A 17,765-nucleotide genomic window follows, 5' to 3' on the forward strand; every position below is an offset into this window, starting at 1 on the left:
GTAAGTACACTCTATGATGTTTACACAATGACCAAATCACCTAATGATGCATTTCTCAGAATGTGTCCCCATTGTTAAGCAATGCATAACTGTATATACCTATATTCTAGTTTTCTAAGGCAAAATATTCTTTGAGGTTGTTTAAGTAGCACTTTCTTGAATTATATAGACACTTGAATAGTGATAGGGGAAATTTCTTTGCAGCTGCCTAATTTTGATTCTTGATCTCTACTAAAAAGTAAAAAAATTATTATCACTTTGGAGAGAAAGGAAAAAATAGAACAACAACCAAAGCAAGGTGAAACACTCCATGTTTTCAGTTAATAATTTTATGTGAAATAGTTTTCCTCCAGTTTTCTTTGTTAGTATGCTGATAGAGGATTGACAGTATATACTAGAATTAAAGGCTATTATAACCATGTTAAATTAAGCTTTTTTCATTAAAACATTTTAATTTGAAACAGTGTTCATTTGCTTCTCCTTTTTGTTTAATTAAAAAAAATCTAAAGTGGTATCATTACTCACCAGCCGTGTTTCTTGCTATTTTCTTTTTTTTTTTTTTTTTAAGGTGTTATGGAATCTTTGCTGAGAAATATTCCTGGAGATTACATTAGGACTTCAAGTTCCTCATTTACTATCTTTGCCTTCCATTTCAAAAGAATTATCTTCAAGAATATTCTTGATCATGATTTCCACATGCTGCCTTTTTTTCTGCCTTGAGTCCTTCAACTCTTTTTTATGTTGTTGTCTTGCTATTTGCTTTAAGCTGATTCTCCTTTGCCTCTGTGTGCGTGTATGTGTATCTGCAGCGTGTGCTATTACTAATACCAACAGATTTCAGAAGTAACCTTTTGTCTTATTTATAAACCTAACAGTTAAGAAAATAAGTTAATGAAATAATTTAACTCTAACTGTGTGTCTCTAACAACAGACACTGCATCATGAATGAAAGAGGAATTTCAACTATTTGGGCCTGGAGATACATGTTGGGGTACTAGATTTTGGTGTGATAATTCAGTCATTACTTAGTGACAAAACCAACAACCTATTTATATTACTATGGACTTAATGGACTCACAGATAGTGTTTGTACTACCTACCTCATCACGTTCCTCTCTCTGCTTCAATCTCTCTGCTCCAGCCACCATCATGGTTTTCTTGCTGTTTCAGTAGCTACCAAGCATCGTTCTACCTCAGCACTTCTTCTCTCTCTTCTTTTTTTTTTTTTTTTTTTTTTGGTGAGGAAGATCAACCCTGAGCAGACCTCCTAGCAAAAGATACCTACAGGTGGAAGCTGAAAGAAATGTTTGTTCTTTTTTTCTTTTTGTGAGGAAGATTAGCCCCGAGCTAACATTTGATGCTAATCCTCCTCTTTTTTTTTAATTTTTTTTTTTGGCTGAGGAACATTGGCCCTGGGCTAACATCCGTGCCCATCTTCCTCTGCTTTATACGGGACACCACCACAGCATGACTTGACAAGCAGTACGTCGGTGCACGCCCGGGATCCAAACCTGCGAACCCTGGGCTGCCGAAGCAGAGCGCACATGCACTTAACCACTACACCACTGGGCTGGACCTACCTCAGCACTTCTGTTGATACCTCTGCTCACATCTCTATTTCCCCATATCCTCTTTAGACTCCATCCCTCATTATATGCAGGTCTCTGTTTAAAAATCACCTCAGAGATGCGGTCTCTGACTCTTCTCTATAATTATCTCCATCATTCTCTATTCTTATTCCCTGCTTCATTAATTATAGCATTTATCACTACTTGATATTTTGTTATATTTATTTTTTATATGTTTCTCAGTAAATATAAGTGCCATGAGGGCAGGGACTTAATTGTTTACTACTATATTTCCCACACCTAGAGCCAGGACAGACACATAGTAATGCAATGTATAAATATTTGTAGTTTGAATAATGAATGAATGAAAGAAAGAAATATAGTGAATAGTAGGTGTCAGTCTGTATGGTTTAGCCCTCATTTAACTGCAGAATTCATTTATTCTCTAAACAAATGTAGGGTTGTTGTTTGTTCCAGTATGGCTCTCTTTATAGGGATTGCTGGTAAATTTTTTTTTTTTAATTTATTTGTTTGTTTATGTTTTGAGGAAGGTAAGCCCTGAGCTAACATCCATGCTAATCCTCCTCATTTTTTTTTTGCTGAGGAAGACCGGCTCTGAGCTAACATCTATTGCCAATCCTCCTCCTTTTTTTTTTTTCCCCCACAGCCCCAGTAGATAGTTGTATGTCATAGTTGCACATCCTTCTAGTTGCTGTATGTGGGACACGGCCTCAGCGTGGCCGGAGAAGCGGTGGGTCGGTTCGCGTCCGGATCCGAACCCGGGCCGCCAGCAGCGGAGTGCGAGCACTTAACCGCTAAGCCACAGGGCCGGCCCATTGCTGGTAAATTTTAAATAAGTTCTAATAATATAACAGACTTCTAGTCTTGTTATTATCCTTTAAAGGAGGAGAAAAAAGGAAAGGGGGGAGATAATATACATAGTTATTAATTTTGTCTTTTGTGAAATAAATCATGACTAAAAATAATATTTGTTTCAAATGAGTTGTTTGTTCTTTTCTGTAATAATTTAAAAATATGGTAGGTAGTAACTGCTTGAGTACCACTTAAAGTTGTAGATTTATATTGATTTTGTTTGTTTTCCTATTTATTCCCACCCTACCCCACCCTCACCTTTTTAAAGAATCCAACCCAAGTTGGGACAGCTCTCCAGGTTTTCCATAATCTTGGAACTTTGAAGGATACTATTACCAGTGTCGTGGATGGATACTGTGCTGCTTTAGAAGAAAATATCAACAGTGCATTAGATATCAAAGTTTTGACTCAGCCTTCCCAGTCAGCTGTGAGAGGTATGGATATGGTTTATATTTAGCTTCTTATATATTTATAACTGAGAAATCCTTTGAATAGTATGTGAACGCTCAAGTTTCAAAGCAATCTAATGACTCATTTTTTAGTAGACAGAAAATGAGAGAAGAAATTATATTTTAGAATTTATTTATAACTTTTTTGTCTAATCAGTGAGTTAAACTGGCCAATTGGTGTATTCAGAACTTCTAGATAAAAATCTATAAACTGTAGCTTCATTTAGTTCAGAGGAAACAGATGCAAGAAAAAAAAGAAACATATTTTTCTTCCTAAAATCTTTATCCTCTCATGTACTTCTTATTGAGACAGAAAATATTTTTTAAGGAAATGAAATCTCTACCTTAGATTTCTGGGCTTTTCCTTAGGATAATTCTGGTATTCAGGAGCAATAATGGCTAACTGTGGAGATAGAAACTGATAAAACCTTTGGGAACATTACAACTATAGCAAAATCTAAAGAAAACTACTAAAGAAAGGTCTGCGAGAGGCATAGCCCTACATTAGCACTCTGCAACCTTTTTCCTGCCAAGACATAGCTGATGATGATGACATTCACATATTAAAGACATTTCATAGACAGGAAAGATTACACATTGTGTGTACCTCTCACTAAGCAACTCCATCTCTACATTTTTCTCCTTGTGTTCTTTCTGCTCTCTGGTTAATATGGATGAACTGTACTAATGCTTCTAGCGAAGACCAAGTACTCCACTTTTGCATTAGATCCCGTCCTTCAAGGGCATTGCTTTAGCAGATCCCCTCTCTCTTCCATGTAGTCAATTTTTCCTTCTTTTAAGTCTCTATTGCATCACAAACAATCGTGCTGTTGTATCTTCTGCATAAAGACAAACAAATCTATCTTGACCTCATTTTTTTCCTCAGCTCTACTACCCCATTTTATTTCTTCAGACTACAGAAAAATTCCTCAAAGTATTGTCTATACTACTGTCTCCTGTTTTTTTCTCCCCAGTTTTCTATTGAGGAAGGTATTATAATCATCATAGAGTTGTCCTAAAGAATAAATGAAACAACGCACGTGGAATTAATGACAGAGGTCGTGATACATGACTAGTACTAAAAAAAAAAACTTGCAGCCGCTGATTATTATTTTTAAAATTGCTATATAAACATAACCTTAACACAGATTCTATGTCACTCATTAATAAGTTATACTAGATAAAAAGGGATAAAAGAATCTTAGATCTTAAAGGGATTTTTGAAGGTTAGCCCTAGCCTCTGACTAGGTCTGTATTAAGACTGTCCCAGAAGGAGAGCTTTGAAGGGAAATTGCCAAAGGAGATTTCACACTCAGCTTTTCCCAGCAATTATTCTCAGAAAGTTTGATCTAATGTTTAAATTTCCAGGAGCGGTTTAATCTCATTCCCTCTTGTGTTGTTAAGAATAGGAAAAAAATGAAAGCAATTATTCACATGCTGTCAATCCTAATGTACACCCCTTTTGTTGAAAGAATAAAGAGTTTTAAAGCCTTATTATTATCTGTTGAGGAGTGGATACTGTCATTTAATGTGGAAACCTTAAGCATCAATTCTTTATTTTTTAAGAGAACAATCACCGTTCTTTTTATTTTTTAAAATGTTACATTGGCAGTATTAATGTTAATTTCTTGATTTGGTTGGTTATACTGAGATTATGTAGTAGAATGTTCTTGTTTGTTGGAAATACACATTAAAGTATTCAAGGGTGGTGGGGCATCATGTCAGTAACTTATTTACAAATGATTCAGAGAAATTTTTTTTAAACTATACTTTCAAATTTTCTATACATTTAAGGTTGTTTTAAAAAATTTAAAATATATAACGGTAATACGATTTTAAGGGAAAAAATGTTACCTATGATGTATTTTAAAAGTTTATAATTCAATTAAAAAAAGATAGACATCTCAATTGAAAAAAATAGATAAAGAATATGAATAGTCAATTAACAGAAGAACATATCTCATAAACATGTGAAATGTTGTTCATCCTCTTTTTAGAAGATGAGCTAGGTATCAGGGAAATACAAATTAAAGAAGATTCTACTTTTCAATCATGAGATTGGCATAATCTGAGACAGAACTAAGTGTTGAATGAGAGCAGAAACTCTTGTACACTGATTGTAGAATAAAATGATTCAACCACTTCACTCAATTTTATCAAATTGATCTCTAAGGTTAAAAATGTGTATACCTTATGATCTTATCATTTCTCTTATAAGAATATACCCTAGAGAAACTCTGGCAAGTATGTATAAGAATTTTTATTGCACTATTGTTATAGTGAAAAAGTGAAAACGACCTTTCCTTCAATGGGAAAATGAATAAACTAGTTTGTTTACTAAGTAGACTACTATACAATATTTAAATAAATAAATTTACCAATATAGGTAATTCTCAAAAACATTACATAAAAAGGCAAGTTGCAGAAAGATACATATAGTATGATACTATATTTAAAGCCTAAGAGCATGTCATATATTGTCAGAACAATATATGACACATTATGCCATATATTGTTTTGCATATGTACATATGTAATAAAAGTATAAAATATGCATTGTAATAATAATCATCAAATTCAAAATAGCATTAGCTCTGGGAAGAGAGCAAGGAAGATGGGACCAGGAAGGGAGGGGTATACAAGAAACTTCAGTTAATTTATTTATTCATTATTTTATCCTTTTTTTAAATTTTATTTTTTTACAGCAGTTTTAGGATCACATCAAAATTAAGATGAAGATACAGAGATTTCCTATATTACTCCCTGCCCCGACACTTGCATAGCCTCCTCATTATCAACATCCCCCAACAGAGTGGTACATTTGTTACCAAGGATGAAATAACATTGACACGTCATAGTCACCTGAAGTCCGTAGTTTACCCTAGCGTTCACACTTGATGTTGTACATTCTATGGGTTTGGACAAAAGTATAATGACATATTGTCTATCATTATAATATCATACAGAATATTTTCACTGCCCTAAAAATCCTCTCTGCTCAGCCTATTTATCTCCTCCCCTTCCACTCCCGGCAACTACTGATCTTTTTATTGTCTCCATAGTTTTGCCTTTTCCGGAATGTCGTATAGTTGGAATCATACAATATGTAGCCTTTTCAGATTGGCTTCTTTCATTTAGTATTATGCATTTAAGATTCTTCCATGTATTTTCATGTTTTGATAGCTCTTTTTTTTTTTTTAGTGCTGAATAATATTTCATTGTATGGGGGTATCACAGTTGATTTATTCATCCACCTACAAGGTGGATGGACATCTTGGTTGCTTTCAAGTTTAGGCAATTATGAACAAAGCTACTATAAACATCTGTGTGGAGGGTTTTGTGTGGATGTAAGTTTTCAACTCCTTTGGGTAAATACCAATGAGCGTGCTGTATTGTATGATAAGAGTATGTTTAGTTTTGTAAGTATCTGCCAAATGTCTTCCAAAGTGGCTGTACCATTTTGCATTTCCACCAGCAATGTATGAGAGCACCTATTGTTCCACATCCTCACCAACATTTGGTGTTGTCAGTGTTCCGGATTTTGGTCATGCTAATTGGTGTGTTGTGGTATCTTGTTGTTGTTTTAATTTACATTTCCCTGATGACTATGATGTGGAGCATCTTTTCATATGCTTGTTTTCCATCTGCATATCTTCTTTGGTGAGGGAGATGTCTGTTAAGGTCTTTGGCCCATTTTTTAATTGGGGTGTTTGTTTTCATATTGTTGAGTTTTAAGAGTTTTTGTATATTTTGGATAATTGTCCTTTCAGATGTGTCTTTTGTGAATATTTTCTCCCAGTCTGTGGCTTTTCTTCCAATTCTCTTGATACTGTTGGTCCCAGGGCAAAAGTTTTTAATTTTAATGAAATCAAGCTTATCAGTTACTACTTTTATGGATCATGTCTTGGTGTTATAGCTAAAAAGTCGTTGCCATACTTGAGGTCAGCTAGGTTTTCTCCTATGTTATCTTCTAGGAGTTTTATAGTTTTGCATTTTACATTTAGGTCTGTGATCCATTTGAGTTAATTTTGGTGAAGGCTGTAAGATCTGTGTCTAGATTCATTTTTTTTGCATATTGATGTCCAGTTATTCTAGCACCATTTGTGCAAGAGACTACCTTTGCTACATTTTATTGCCTTTGCTACTTTGTCAAAGATCATTTGACTGTATTTATGTGAGTATATTGCTGGGCTCTTTATTTTGTTCCATTGATCTATTTGTCTGTTCTTTTGCCAATACCACACTGTATTGATTACTGCAGCTTAATTGTATGTCTTGAAGTTGGGAAGTCAGTCTTCCAACTTCGTTCTTCTTCAATCTTATGTTGGCTATTCTGGGTCTTTTGTCTCTCTGTAGAAACTTTAGAATCACTTTGTTGACATCCATAAAATAACTTGCTGGAATATTGATTCAGATTGCATTGAATCTATGGATCAAGTTGGGAAGAATTGACATGTTGACAATATTGAGTCTTCCTATCCATGAACATGGAATATTTCCATTTATTTAATTCTTCTTTCATTTTGTTTATCGGAGTTTTGTAGTTTTCCTATTATAGATCTTGTACATATTTTGTTAGATTTATTTGTACCTAAGTATTGCATTTTTTGGGGTAACGGAAATGATATTGTTTTCAATTTCAAATTCCACTCGTTCATTGTTGGTATATAGGAAAGCAGTTGACTTTTGTATATCAACCTTGTATTCTGCAACCTTGTTATAATTGCTTATTAGTTCCAAGAGGTTTTTTGTGAATTTTTTCTGATTTTCTGCATAAATGATCATGTTATCTGCATGAGACAAAACAGTTATATGTTTTCCTTTTCAATGTATAGCTTTTTTTTTTTTTTGCCTTATTGCATTAGCAAAGACTTCCGGTGCAGTGTTGAAAAGGAGTAGTGGGAGGGGACATTCTTTCCTTGTACTTGATCTTATTGGGAATGCTTCTCACCATTAAGTATGAAATTAGCTGCAGGTTTTTTGTAGATAGTCTTTATCAAGTTGAGAAAGTTCCATTTATTCCAGTTTACTGAAAGTTTTTATCAGGAATGGGTGTTGGATTTTGTCAAATGCTTTTTCTGCACCTGTTAATATGATCATGTGATTCTTCTTTTTTAGTCTGTTGATGTATTGGATTACAGTAACTGATTTTCAAATGTGGAATCAGTCTTGCATACCTGGGATAAATCCCACTTGGTGGTGGTATAAAATTATTTTTATACATTTTTGGATTTGATTTGATAGTATTTTGTTGAGGATTTTTTGCATCTATGTTCATGAGAGATACTGGTCTGTAGTTTTCTTTTGTTGTAATATCTTTCTCTGATTTGGGTATTAGGGTAAGCTGGCCTCATAGAATGAGTTAGGAAATATTGCCTCTGCTTCTGTCTTCTGAAAGAGATGGTAAAGAATTGATATAATTTCTTCCTTAAGTGTTTGGTAGAATTCACCAGTGGACCCATTGGGGCCTGATGCTTTTGTTTTGGAAGATTATTAAGTATTGATTCAAATTCTTTAATACATATAGGCGTATTCAGATCATCTATTTCTTATTGTGTGAGTTTTGGCAAATTGCATCTTCAAGGAATTGATCCATTTCATCTAGGTTATCAAATTTGTGAGCATAGAATTGTTCACAGTATTCCTTTATTATCCTTTTAACTTCCATGGGATAGATAGTGATGTCCTGTCTTTTCATTTCTTATATTATTAATTTGTTTCCTCTTTTTTTCTTAGTTAGCCTTGCTAGAGGGTTATCAATTTTCTTGATCTTTTCAAAACACCAGCTTTTGGTTTCATTGATTTTCTCTATTGATGTCCTATTTGCACTTAGATTGATTTCTGCTCTAATTCTTATTCTTTTCTTTTGCTTACTTTGTCTTCAATTTGCTCTTCTTTTTCTAGTTTCTTAAGGCAGCAACTTAGATAATTGATTTTAGATCTTTCTTTTTTTCTAAAGTATGCATTCAATGCTCTAAATTGCCCTCTAAGCACCACTTACATACTACATCCCAGAAATTTTGATTAGTTGTTTTTACATTGTCATTTGATTAAAAATATTTTTAGATTTCTCTTGTGATTTCTTCTTTGACCCATTTGTTATTTAGGAGTGTGTTGTTTATTATTATTTTTTTATAATTTTATTTATTTATTTATTTTCCCCCAAAGCCCCAGTAGATGGATGTGCAGCTATGACATACAACTTTGTATCCTTCTAGTTGCTGTATGTGGGATGCGGCCTCAGCATGGCCGCAGAAGCAGTGCGTCGGTGTGCGCCCGGGACCTGAACCCCGGGCCGCCAGCAGCGGAGTGCGCACACTTAACCGCTAAGCCACGGGGCCAGCCCGGGAGTGTGTTGTTTAATCTCCAGATGCTTTAAGATTTTCCAGTCATCTTCCTGTTGCTGATTTCTAGTTTAATTCCTTTGTTGTCTGAGAGCAGACGTTGTATGATTTCTCTTCTTATAAAATTTTTAAGGTGTGTTTTATGGCCCAGAATGCGACCTATATTAGTGAATGTTCCAAGTGACCTTGAGAAGAATGTGTATTGTGCTGTCGTTGGATGAGGTAGTCTATAGATGTCAGTTATGTCAAGTTGATTGATCATGTTGTTGGCTTTCTTCCTGCTGGATCTGTCCATTTCTGAGGGAGGGCTGTTGAAGTCTCCAACTATGACAGTGGATTCATTTATTTCTCCTTGAAGTTCTGTCAGTTTTTGCCTCATGTAGTTTGGTGCTCTGTCATTAGGCACGTACAAATTAAGAATTGTTAGATCTTCTTGGAGAACTGACCACTTTATCATTATGTAATGCCCTTGTGTATTCTTGATAACATTCCTTACTTTGACATCTGCTCCGTCTGAAATTAATATAGCAACTCTTGCTTTCTTTCTCATTAGTGTTAACATGGTATATTTTTCTCCATTTGTTTACTTTTAATCTATATGTGTCTTTATATTTAAAGTGCATTTCTTGTAGACAACATATAATTGAATTGTGGCTTTTGATCCACTCTATTTCTGTCTTTTAATTCGTGCATTTAGATCACTGACATTCAAAGTGATGATTATTGACATAGCTGGATTACTATCTACTATATTCATTACTGTTTTCTATTTGTTGCCCTTCTTCTTTGTTTCTATTTTCGTCTTCCACCCTTTTTCTGCCTTTTTTGGTTTTAATTGAGCATTTTATATGATTTAATTTTTTTTCCTTAACACATCAGTTACATTTCTTTTTTAACTTGCTTTTTACTGGTTTACCTAGAGTTTGCAATACACATTTACAAGTTATCCAAGTTCACTTCCATAACACTATACCACTTCACAGATAGTATGAGTACCTTATAATAAGAAAATAATCCTAATTCCATTCCCCCATACCTTGTGTCATTGCTGTCATTCATTTCCCTTAGTATATATATAAGTATATGTAAGCATATATATGCACACACATATAAGCATACATAATCAAATATCATTGTTGCTATTATTATTTTGAACAAACTGTTATGTTAGATCAATTAAGAATATGAAAAATAAGTTTTTGTTTTACCTTCGCTTATTCTTCAATGCTTTTTCTTTCTTTAGGTAGATCCGAGTTTCTGACCTATATTTTCTTTCTCTCTAAAGAACTTCTTTTAACATTTTTTGCAAGGCAGGTCTAGTGGCAACTCAATTTTTGTTTGACTGAAATAGTCTTTATTTCTCCTTCACTTTTGAAGAATAATTTTGCAGGGTACAGAATTCTAGATTGGTGGATATTTTTCCTCTTAACACTTAAATATTTCACTCCATTCTCTTCTTGCTTGCATGGTTTCTCAGAAGTTGGATGTATTTTTGTTCCTCAATTGATAAGATTTTGTTTTTTTCCTCTGGCTGCTTTCAGGGTTTTTTTTTTTTTTTTTTTGATTTTCTGTAATTTGAAAATGATATGCCTAAGTGTAGTTTTTTTGGCATTTACCCAGCTTGGTGTTCTCTGAGCTTAATGGATCTGTGATTTAGTGTCTGACATTATTTTAGGGAAATTCTCAGTCATTATTGTTTCAAATATTTTTTCAATTCTTTTTTCTCTTCTCCGTCTGGTATTTGCGTTACACATGCATTACAGCTTTTGTAGTTGTCCCACAGTCCTTGGATATTCTCTGTTTTTTAGTGTTTGTTCTTTTTTTTGTACAGTTTTTGAGGATTATATTGATATATCCTCTAGCTCAGAGATTCTTTCTTCAGCCATGTTTAGTCTACTAATAAGGCCAGCAAAGGCATTCTTCATTTCTATTGCAGTGTTTTTTATCTCTAGCATTTCTTGTTGGTTCTTCCTTATGATTTTCATCTGTCTACTTACATTGCCCATCTGCTCTTGCAGGGCTGTTTTATCCATTACAGCCCTTAGCGTATTAATCTTAGTTATTTTAAATTCCCAGTCTGATAGTTTCAACATCCCTGCCATGTCTGGTTCTGATGCTTGCTCTGGCCCTTCAAAGTGTGTTTTCTGCGTTTTGATATGCCTTGTAATTTTTTCTTGGTAAAAGGAAGTGTGGTGGTGAGATGTGGGGAGAGGGGAAGCATTCTATAGTGTTTTTATTGGGTCTCAGCCTTTTAGTGAGTCTATGCCTTTGTGCTGTGAATTTCACAAGTGTTTTAAATTTTTTTCTCCTCCATTACATGGGAGAGGATGACTAGAGTAGCTGGAGTAGGGTATTTCCCTTCTCCGGTCAGTTAGGCTCTGATAACACCCCAGCAGGCTCTGGTTAACTAGTTTCTCCTGAGGGCAGGCCTTCTTAAGAAGAACAGAGTGGTCAGCTGTATTTCAAAATGGTTCTTTTTCCCCTCCTCCTGCTGGAAGCATGAGGGGATTTTTTTCTTTGATATTTAGTGGGGGAACCTCATCAGGCTCCTGGAGGTAAATCTCACAATATTGTGGAGCTCCCCTATGACTAGGGCCCCTGGAGTTTTTAACTCTCAGAGTTGTCCACGCTGAGCCTCTAGCAATTCATCAGTTACAGTTCAGGTTTTCCTTCCCTGACACTGGCTCCTGCAGTAGTTTCTGCTAGCGAGGCTCAGCTCCCATTAAGTGGCGACTCCCTGTGTTTACCTGTTAGTCTTTCTCATCTTTGGGGCATTGATTTGCCATGTGTCCTTCTCTCTCTCATGGGTCCAAGAAGAGTTGTTGATTATTTGTTGTTAGGACAGGATGGCGACTTCCAACCTCCTTACGTGTAGAACTAGAAAGGGAAGTTGCTAATCAGGTTTTTACCCCCTCTACATAACTCACTTGTTTTTTCTTTGGTGTTAAAAACAAGGCAAGTGGGGGCCGCCCCTGTGGCTTAGCGGTTAAGTGCACGCGCTCCACTGCTGGCGGCCCGGGTTCGGATCCCGGGCGTGCACCGATGTACCACTTCTCCGGCCATGCTGAGGCCACATCCCACATACAGCAGCTGGAAGGATGTGCAACCCACATACAACTATCTGCTGGGGCTGTGGGGGAAAAATAAATAAATAAAATTATTAAAAAAAAAAAAAAAAAACAAGGCAAGTCGTACAAAATGGAGTCACTTATGCTAAGCACCATGTCACCAAACCAAGACTTAATCATAGTTTCGGCTCTCCCAGAAATGTAATATTAAACCAGTCAATCAGAAATTGCCTAATCATCACTAGTTAGGTATCTGTCTGATAGACCCCTGCCATCCCCTAAAGGAAAGTGACCTTGCCACAACCAATCTGCTTTTTTGTCTAGTGTAACTGTCTTGTTCCTACTCCCTTCTGCCTTTAAAAGTGTTTTATTTGTACAGCTCCTCAGGACTTCTTTCCGTCTGATAGATTGGAGGTTGCCTGATTCACGAGTCATTGAATAAGGCCAGGAAGATCTTTAAAATGTACTCAGTTGCATTTTGTTTTTTAACAGTACCCAAATGGTTCTTTTTTATCTTTGAAATTTAGTAATTTCTTTAAGATGTATTTTGGGATTTAATGCTCTGTATCAATTTTTTTTTCTAAGCTAGAATATATTCCCTTTTATAGAAAAGTTTACTTAAATTGTACATTTGAATATTTTTCTTTTCCATTTGTTCTTTTCAGGAGCTTTATTCATATATCACATCTTTGTTTTCCATTTCTAGTATCTTCTCCATAATTATATTTTATATCTTTGTACTTTATTTCATTTTATATGATTTCCTCTGGCCTATTTCGTGTGTCTGATTGTGTTTTCACCCTTGATCATTATAATGTTTTGTTATTTCTCATGTAGTCTTAATCTCTGTTACATATTTACGCTGAGAATGTTTCCTATAATTAGTTTGAGATAGTGGAAAACTAAATAGCCCTTCCTGTTGTTTCTTTTGGGAATTTCTTTGGTAACCCATGTAGAGAAAGACCTGAAACAGTCTATAACTTTAAGTGTGTTGTCTAGAATAAGTGTTCACCAATTTGTTGTTTCCTTCTACCTTGGGAACACATCTTTCCTCAAATTTTGGACCATTCTAGAGCTTAATGTGAGTCCCATTAAGGCCATTTAAGCAGTTTCTTGTGGAAACCTCACATTCTCTGCTTTTCTTTCCTCTTTCACCTCATTTTATCTCTGATAGTCTCCCCACACTAGAGGGCTAAGTCTTATACAGTGTAAATATGATTTTATTATGGTTTCTCCTTCAGCTTTTCTTTCTTTGCCATTCTGCAATGTTGAACATTTTTCTAGCTTCATCCATGTCTGTCCATCTCAGCTCTAAGCAAAGAATCATTGGATAGCCTGTCTAAATCCTTACAGTTGATTGTAAGAGCAATTTGTTCCTTGCTGCTGGTCTAAGATGTCAGCTGTTTGGTCCATTGTCCATTTTGATTTATCTACAGCATTTACCATACATGCTTCATAATCTCAAGTTTGAAGCTTTGGCTGATTCCTTGTTTCTTTGAAGTTGATGTTTTTCTCTACTTCTTGTTCATTCTTATTTTCTTTGCTTTTCAAGGGATGAGAATAGAAAAATGATTTTAGTCCACCATCACTAACTGGAAATCACTCTTAAGTGTGGTTTCTTTGAGGCACTCTTAGTTTTTTCTATCACTTTAATAAAACTTAGTTTATGACACTATTTATTTTGTTTCTTGGGTCTCCTAAAGCTAACTGATAATGACATCAGTTTTTCTCTTAATTATTCTCTGCCTCTTCCTTTATACAGCTGTTCTGTGTTCAGTTAGTTATTTCTATCCTGTTTACATGCTTCAACAAGATGTATTTAGCTTATGAGGATGAAAATCTTGAAGTACTAAGCTATAAGTAAGAAAAATGAAGCCTCTAGAACTACTTGAACCAATGATGGGATCTCATTTTTCTGTGCCTCAGTTTCTCTAAAGTAAATATAGCAGAAAATAATGCCTTGTTGTATTTCTGCTTGTATTTACTTTAAGAGAGTAATGGGTTGATGGATCCCAGAGTTCGTTATAATAAAACCAAGCCATGGGCCCGCCCCGTGGCATAGTGGTTAAGTGCGCGCACTCTACTACTGGTGGCCGGGGTTTGGATGCCGGGTGTGCACCAACGCACCGTTGTCCAGCCATGCTACAAGGATGTGCAACTGACATACAACTATCTACTGGGGCTTTAGGGAGAAAAAGGGAAAAAAAAAAAAAAAAGGAGGAGGATTGGCAATAGATGTTAGCTCAGGGCTGGTCTTTCCTCAGCAAAAAAAGAGGAGGATTGGCATGGATGTTAGCTCAGGGCTGATCTTCCTCACAAAAAATAAAAATAAAAAAAATAAAACCAAGCTATATATATTCCAGGAATTTTATTAATATTTTCTAATTTTCACAGAGGCACTACATACTCTTTTGTCACTGTTTCTAGTTATTCTTTATATAACAGATAAGACAGTTGCACATTGTTTCAGTATTACATCTCTATTCCCTGTATGCTTTTCCTTAATATACTCTTTTTGTTGTGAGGAAGATTAGCTCTTTTTGCTAAGAAAGATTGGCCTTGAGCTAACAACTGTGCCCATCTTCCTCTATTTTATATGCGAGACGCCTGCCATAGCATGGCTTGATAAGCAGTGCCTGGGTCTGTGCCCCGAATCCGAACCCACCAACCCTGGGCTGCCAAAGTGGAGCACACAAACTTAACCACTATGCCACCAGGCCGCCCCTTCCTTAATATTCTTTGCACAGCACTGCAAATAATTTAAAAAATTAATTTGACCTAGATTTCAAACAGTTATTATTCATATTTTTAAAGCCAATATCTCTCTCCTGTGTTTCTTTTATTGCTTTCCACTATTATCAGAGTTAAAAAATAATAGCGTCTCTTTACTAAAGGTACATGTAATTCTTTCCTAAACTTAGAATTGTTGAAAAACTAGAGTGAAGCAGCTTCAAACACAGTCTCTGGTTTTCTTGATTCTTGCCCTCTTTAAAAGCAGAATAGACTAATCACTGATGGGCTCTTGTACTGCCTAGTTTTTAAGCTTAGTTTGGATTGAAATTTATACTTTTCAATTTGAGATTAAAATTCCTTTTTCTTATGTTGAAACATTTCAAACCTGTACAAGTAGCTGTGTGTGTATTACATATAATAACATTCTTAGACATCACTCTCAAGAAATTTAACACTGATACATTAATATTGTTTAATATGTAATCTGTATATAACACCTTTTAGTTGTTCCTCAGAATATTCTTTGTAGCTGTTTTTCTCCCATCTTGAACCAATCAGAAATTATGTTTCTCTGTTGGTTATCTTATCTCTTTACTCTCCTTTAATCAAAAACAACCCCACTGTCTTTTTTGTCCTTTATGGTATTAACATATTTGGAGACTCCCATAATCTGAATTTGTCTGGATTTATATGATTGTTTCTTCGTGTTTACATTCAAGCTAAACAAACTGGTAAGGTGATGTCGTGTATTTCCCATTACATCATATCAGGAAGCACCAAAATTATGTCAGTCTGTCTCATTGTTGCTGATGCTGAATGAAATCACTTCATTACTGTGGTGTATGCCAGATTTCTCCTTGTAAAAGTACTCTCTTTTGTTTGTAGTTAGTTGTAGTGCATTCTTTGAGACCATGTGAATATCCTGTTCGCCGTAACATTTCACCCAGTGTTTTAGTATCCAATGATAATCTTTTCCTCAATTATTTTACTAATAGTTGCAATAGTGATTTTTTTGGTCTAATTCTATTATTCCTTCTGTATTTATTAACTGACACTCTTCTGTAAACAACAATTCCCATCCTTTTTAAACATTTGTTTTCACTACGAACTCATGAATTATTTTTTTAATCAATGTTTTACAATCTGTTATCAGTATTATTTTGGATGGCCAAATGTTCCCCAATTTGTTTTGTGGAAGCCCTCTCCAGTCAAGTTCCCGTGTCCTTTGACAAATCTCCATTTGTCTTTGAACACTTCTTTGCTCTCTGGCACAGTATGTACCAGGTTCGCCTTCTATTTTCAGTGCTCCAGATATGGAATCACCCTTTTCTCCAGTAAGCCCTAGTTTCTTTTATTGGGGAATGGCGCGTTGAAATCAAAATTTGGGTGCTAGGTATGCTCATTTATATTGAGGAATCATTGTCTCTTTGTCCTTTGAGTGGACAGAGTTGGGAAATACCTCTAATCCTCATTACACATTTGTGTCTTTATTCTGTTTACAGTGAGAACGTTCGTGTACTCTATTCTAAAATACACCTAAACTAGTTTCAGGATTACCATACCAATACTACATCCTGCAACAAATCTGTTAAGTACAGTACGGTATTTCTTTGCAATTTGTTTTGCCCCTAAAATATAGCTTATTAAATAATAGTCAGAGTTTTGTAATTAAACATTACTTGAATTAATTGTTTTCCCCTGTGTGTTTGTGTTATCAATTTGAAGTACATTTAGTTTTATTCGTTTCTCTATTTGTATTTGGTTTTAGAGTTTACTTTTTTCACTCTTAAAATTTCAGTTCATTTTGAAATATGTAAAACATTTGTATGGCTCACAAAGACTCACTGCCTCTCTCCATATTCCTTTCACCTGGTATGGTCTCCTACCACTCGACCTTTTGAGAAACCATTTTTATTAATTTCTGTTTTCTGTATTATCCTTTCTGGGTGTGTGTGTGTGTGAGATCTTATTTCCCTTTCTTAAACACAAAAGCTTAAGATTCTTTTTTATATCACTCATAAGAAATTATTTCTTAAAGAAGGAACTTCCAATTTTTTAGCCTGTATATGCTTTTCATAATAACATACAATTCATTATTTGGAAAGTTTTATTTTTTATATTTTTTTGTCACTCATAAACAGGGGGACCTGGACGATCTACCATGCCAACCCCAGGCAACACTGCAGCTTTTCGTGCTTCCCTCTGGACCAACATGGAGAAACTTGTGGATCATATTTGTACTGTCTGTGGACAGGTAAATATTTTCAGAGTGAAAAGAACATTAATTATGGATTAACTCCTGGTTATTCCAAGTTGTGTTATCTTGGGCAAGTTTCGTAAAACCTGAGCATTTACAACCACTACATTAGCTGATTATGATATATGTAAAGGTTCTAACAAAATGCCATTTCCCTTCCCTTACTGTTCCTAGTGCCTATGCTTTACACCCATTTCTTTTGAAAACACCCAATTATGTAGATTCTCTCTCCCTTCCCCTTTTTTAGGTACAACATCTACAGAAAATATTAGCCAAGAAGAGAGATCCTGTTTCTCACATTTGTTTCATTGAAGAAATAGTTAAGGTATGTTTAAATGAAAATATCTTTATCTCTTTATGGAGATAAGAACGCAGGAAAATATGAGCTAGCATTGTGTTCCTGTTTTACAGAGAGGCTACATGTCAAATAGCTATAGGGAATATATTGCTTGACAATTACAAATTTTCTTTGC

At 35.0% G+C, this 17,765-nt stretch overlaps 1 protein-coding gene across 2 annotated transcripts in view; it reads left to right on the forward strand.

The window, feature by feature from the left end:
* The window catches only part of COG5 (component of oligomeric golgi complex 5), a 373,883-nt gene that overhangs the window by 200,208 nt on the left and 155,910 nt on the right, over window positions 1–17,765 (forward strand). For both annotated transcript variants that reach the window (XM_014794462.2, XM_087438009.1), the window contains exons 8-10: window positions 2,710–2,875; window positions 17,177–17,289; window positions 17,540–17,617. In XM_014794462.2, coding sequence (XP_014649948.1) covers window positions 2,710–2,875; window positions 17,177–17,289; window positions 17,540–17,617 — 357 coding nt within the window. The remainder of the gene's footprint in view (window positions 1–2,709; window positions 2,876–17,176; window positions 17,290–17,539; window positions 17,618–17,765) is intronic.

This window comes from Ceratotherium simum, chromosome 1, assembly GCF_057802395.1.
Source record: "Ceratotherium simum simum isolate JZ-2026a chromosome 1, ASM5780239v1, whole genome shotgun sequence".
NCBI classification, from domain to species: Eukaryota; Metazoa; Chordata; class Mammalia; order Perissodactyla; family Rhinocerotidae; genus Ceratotherium; species Ceratotherium simum.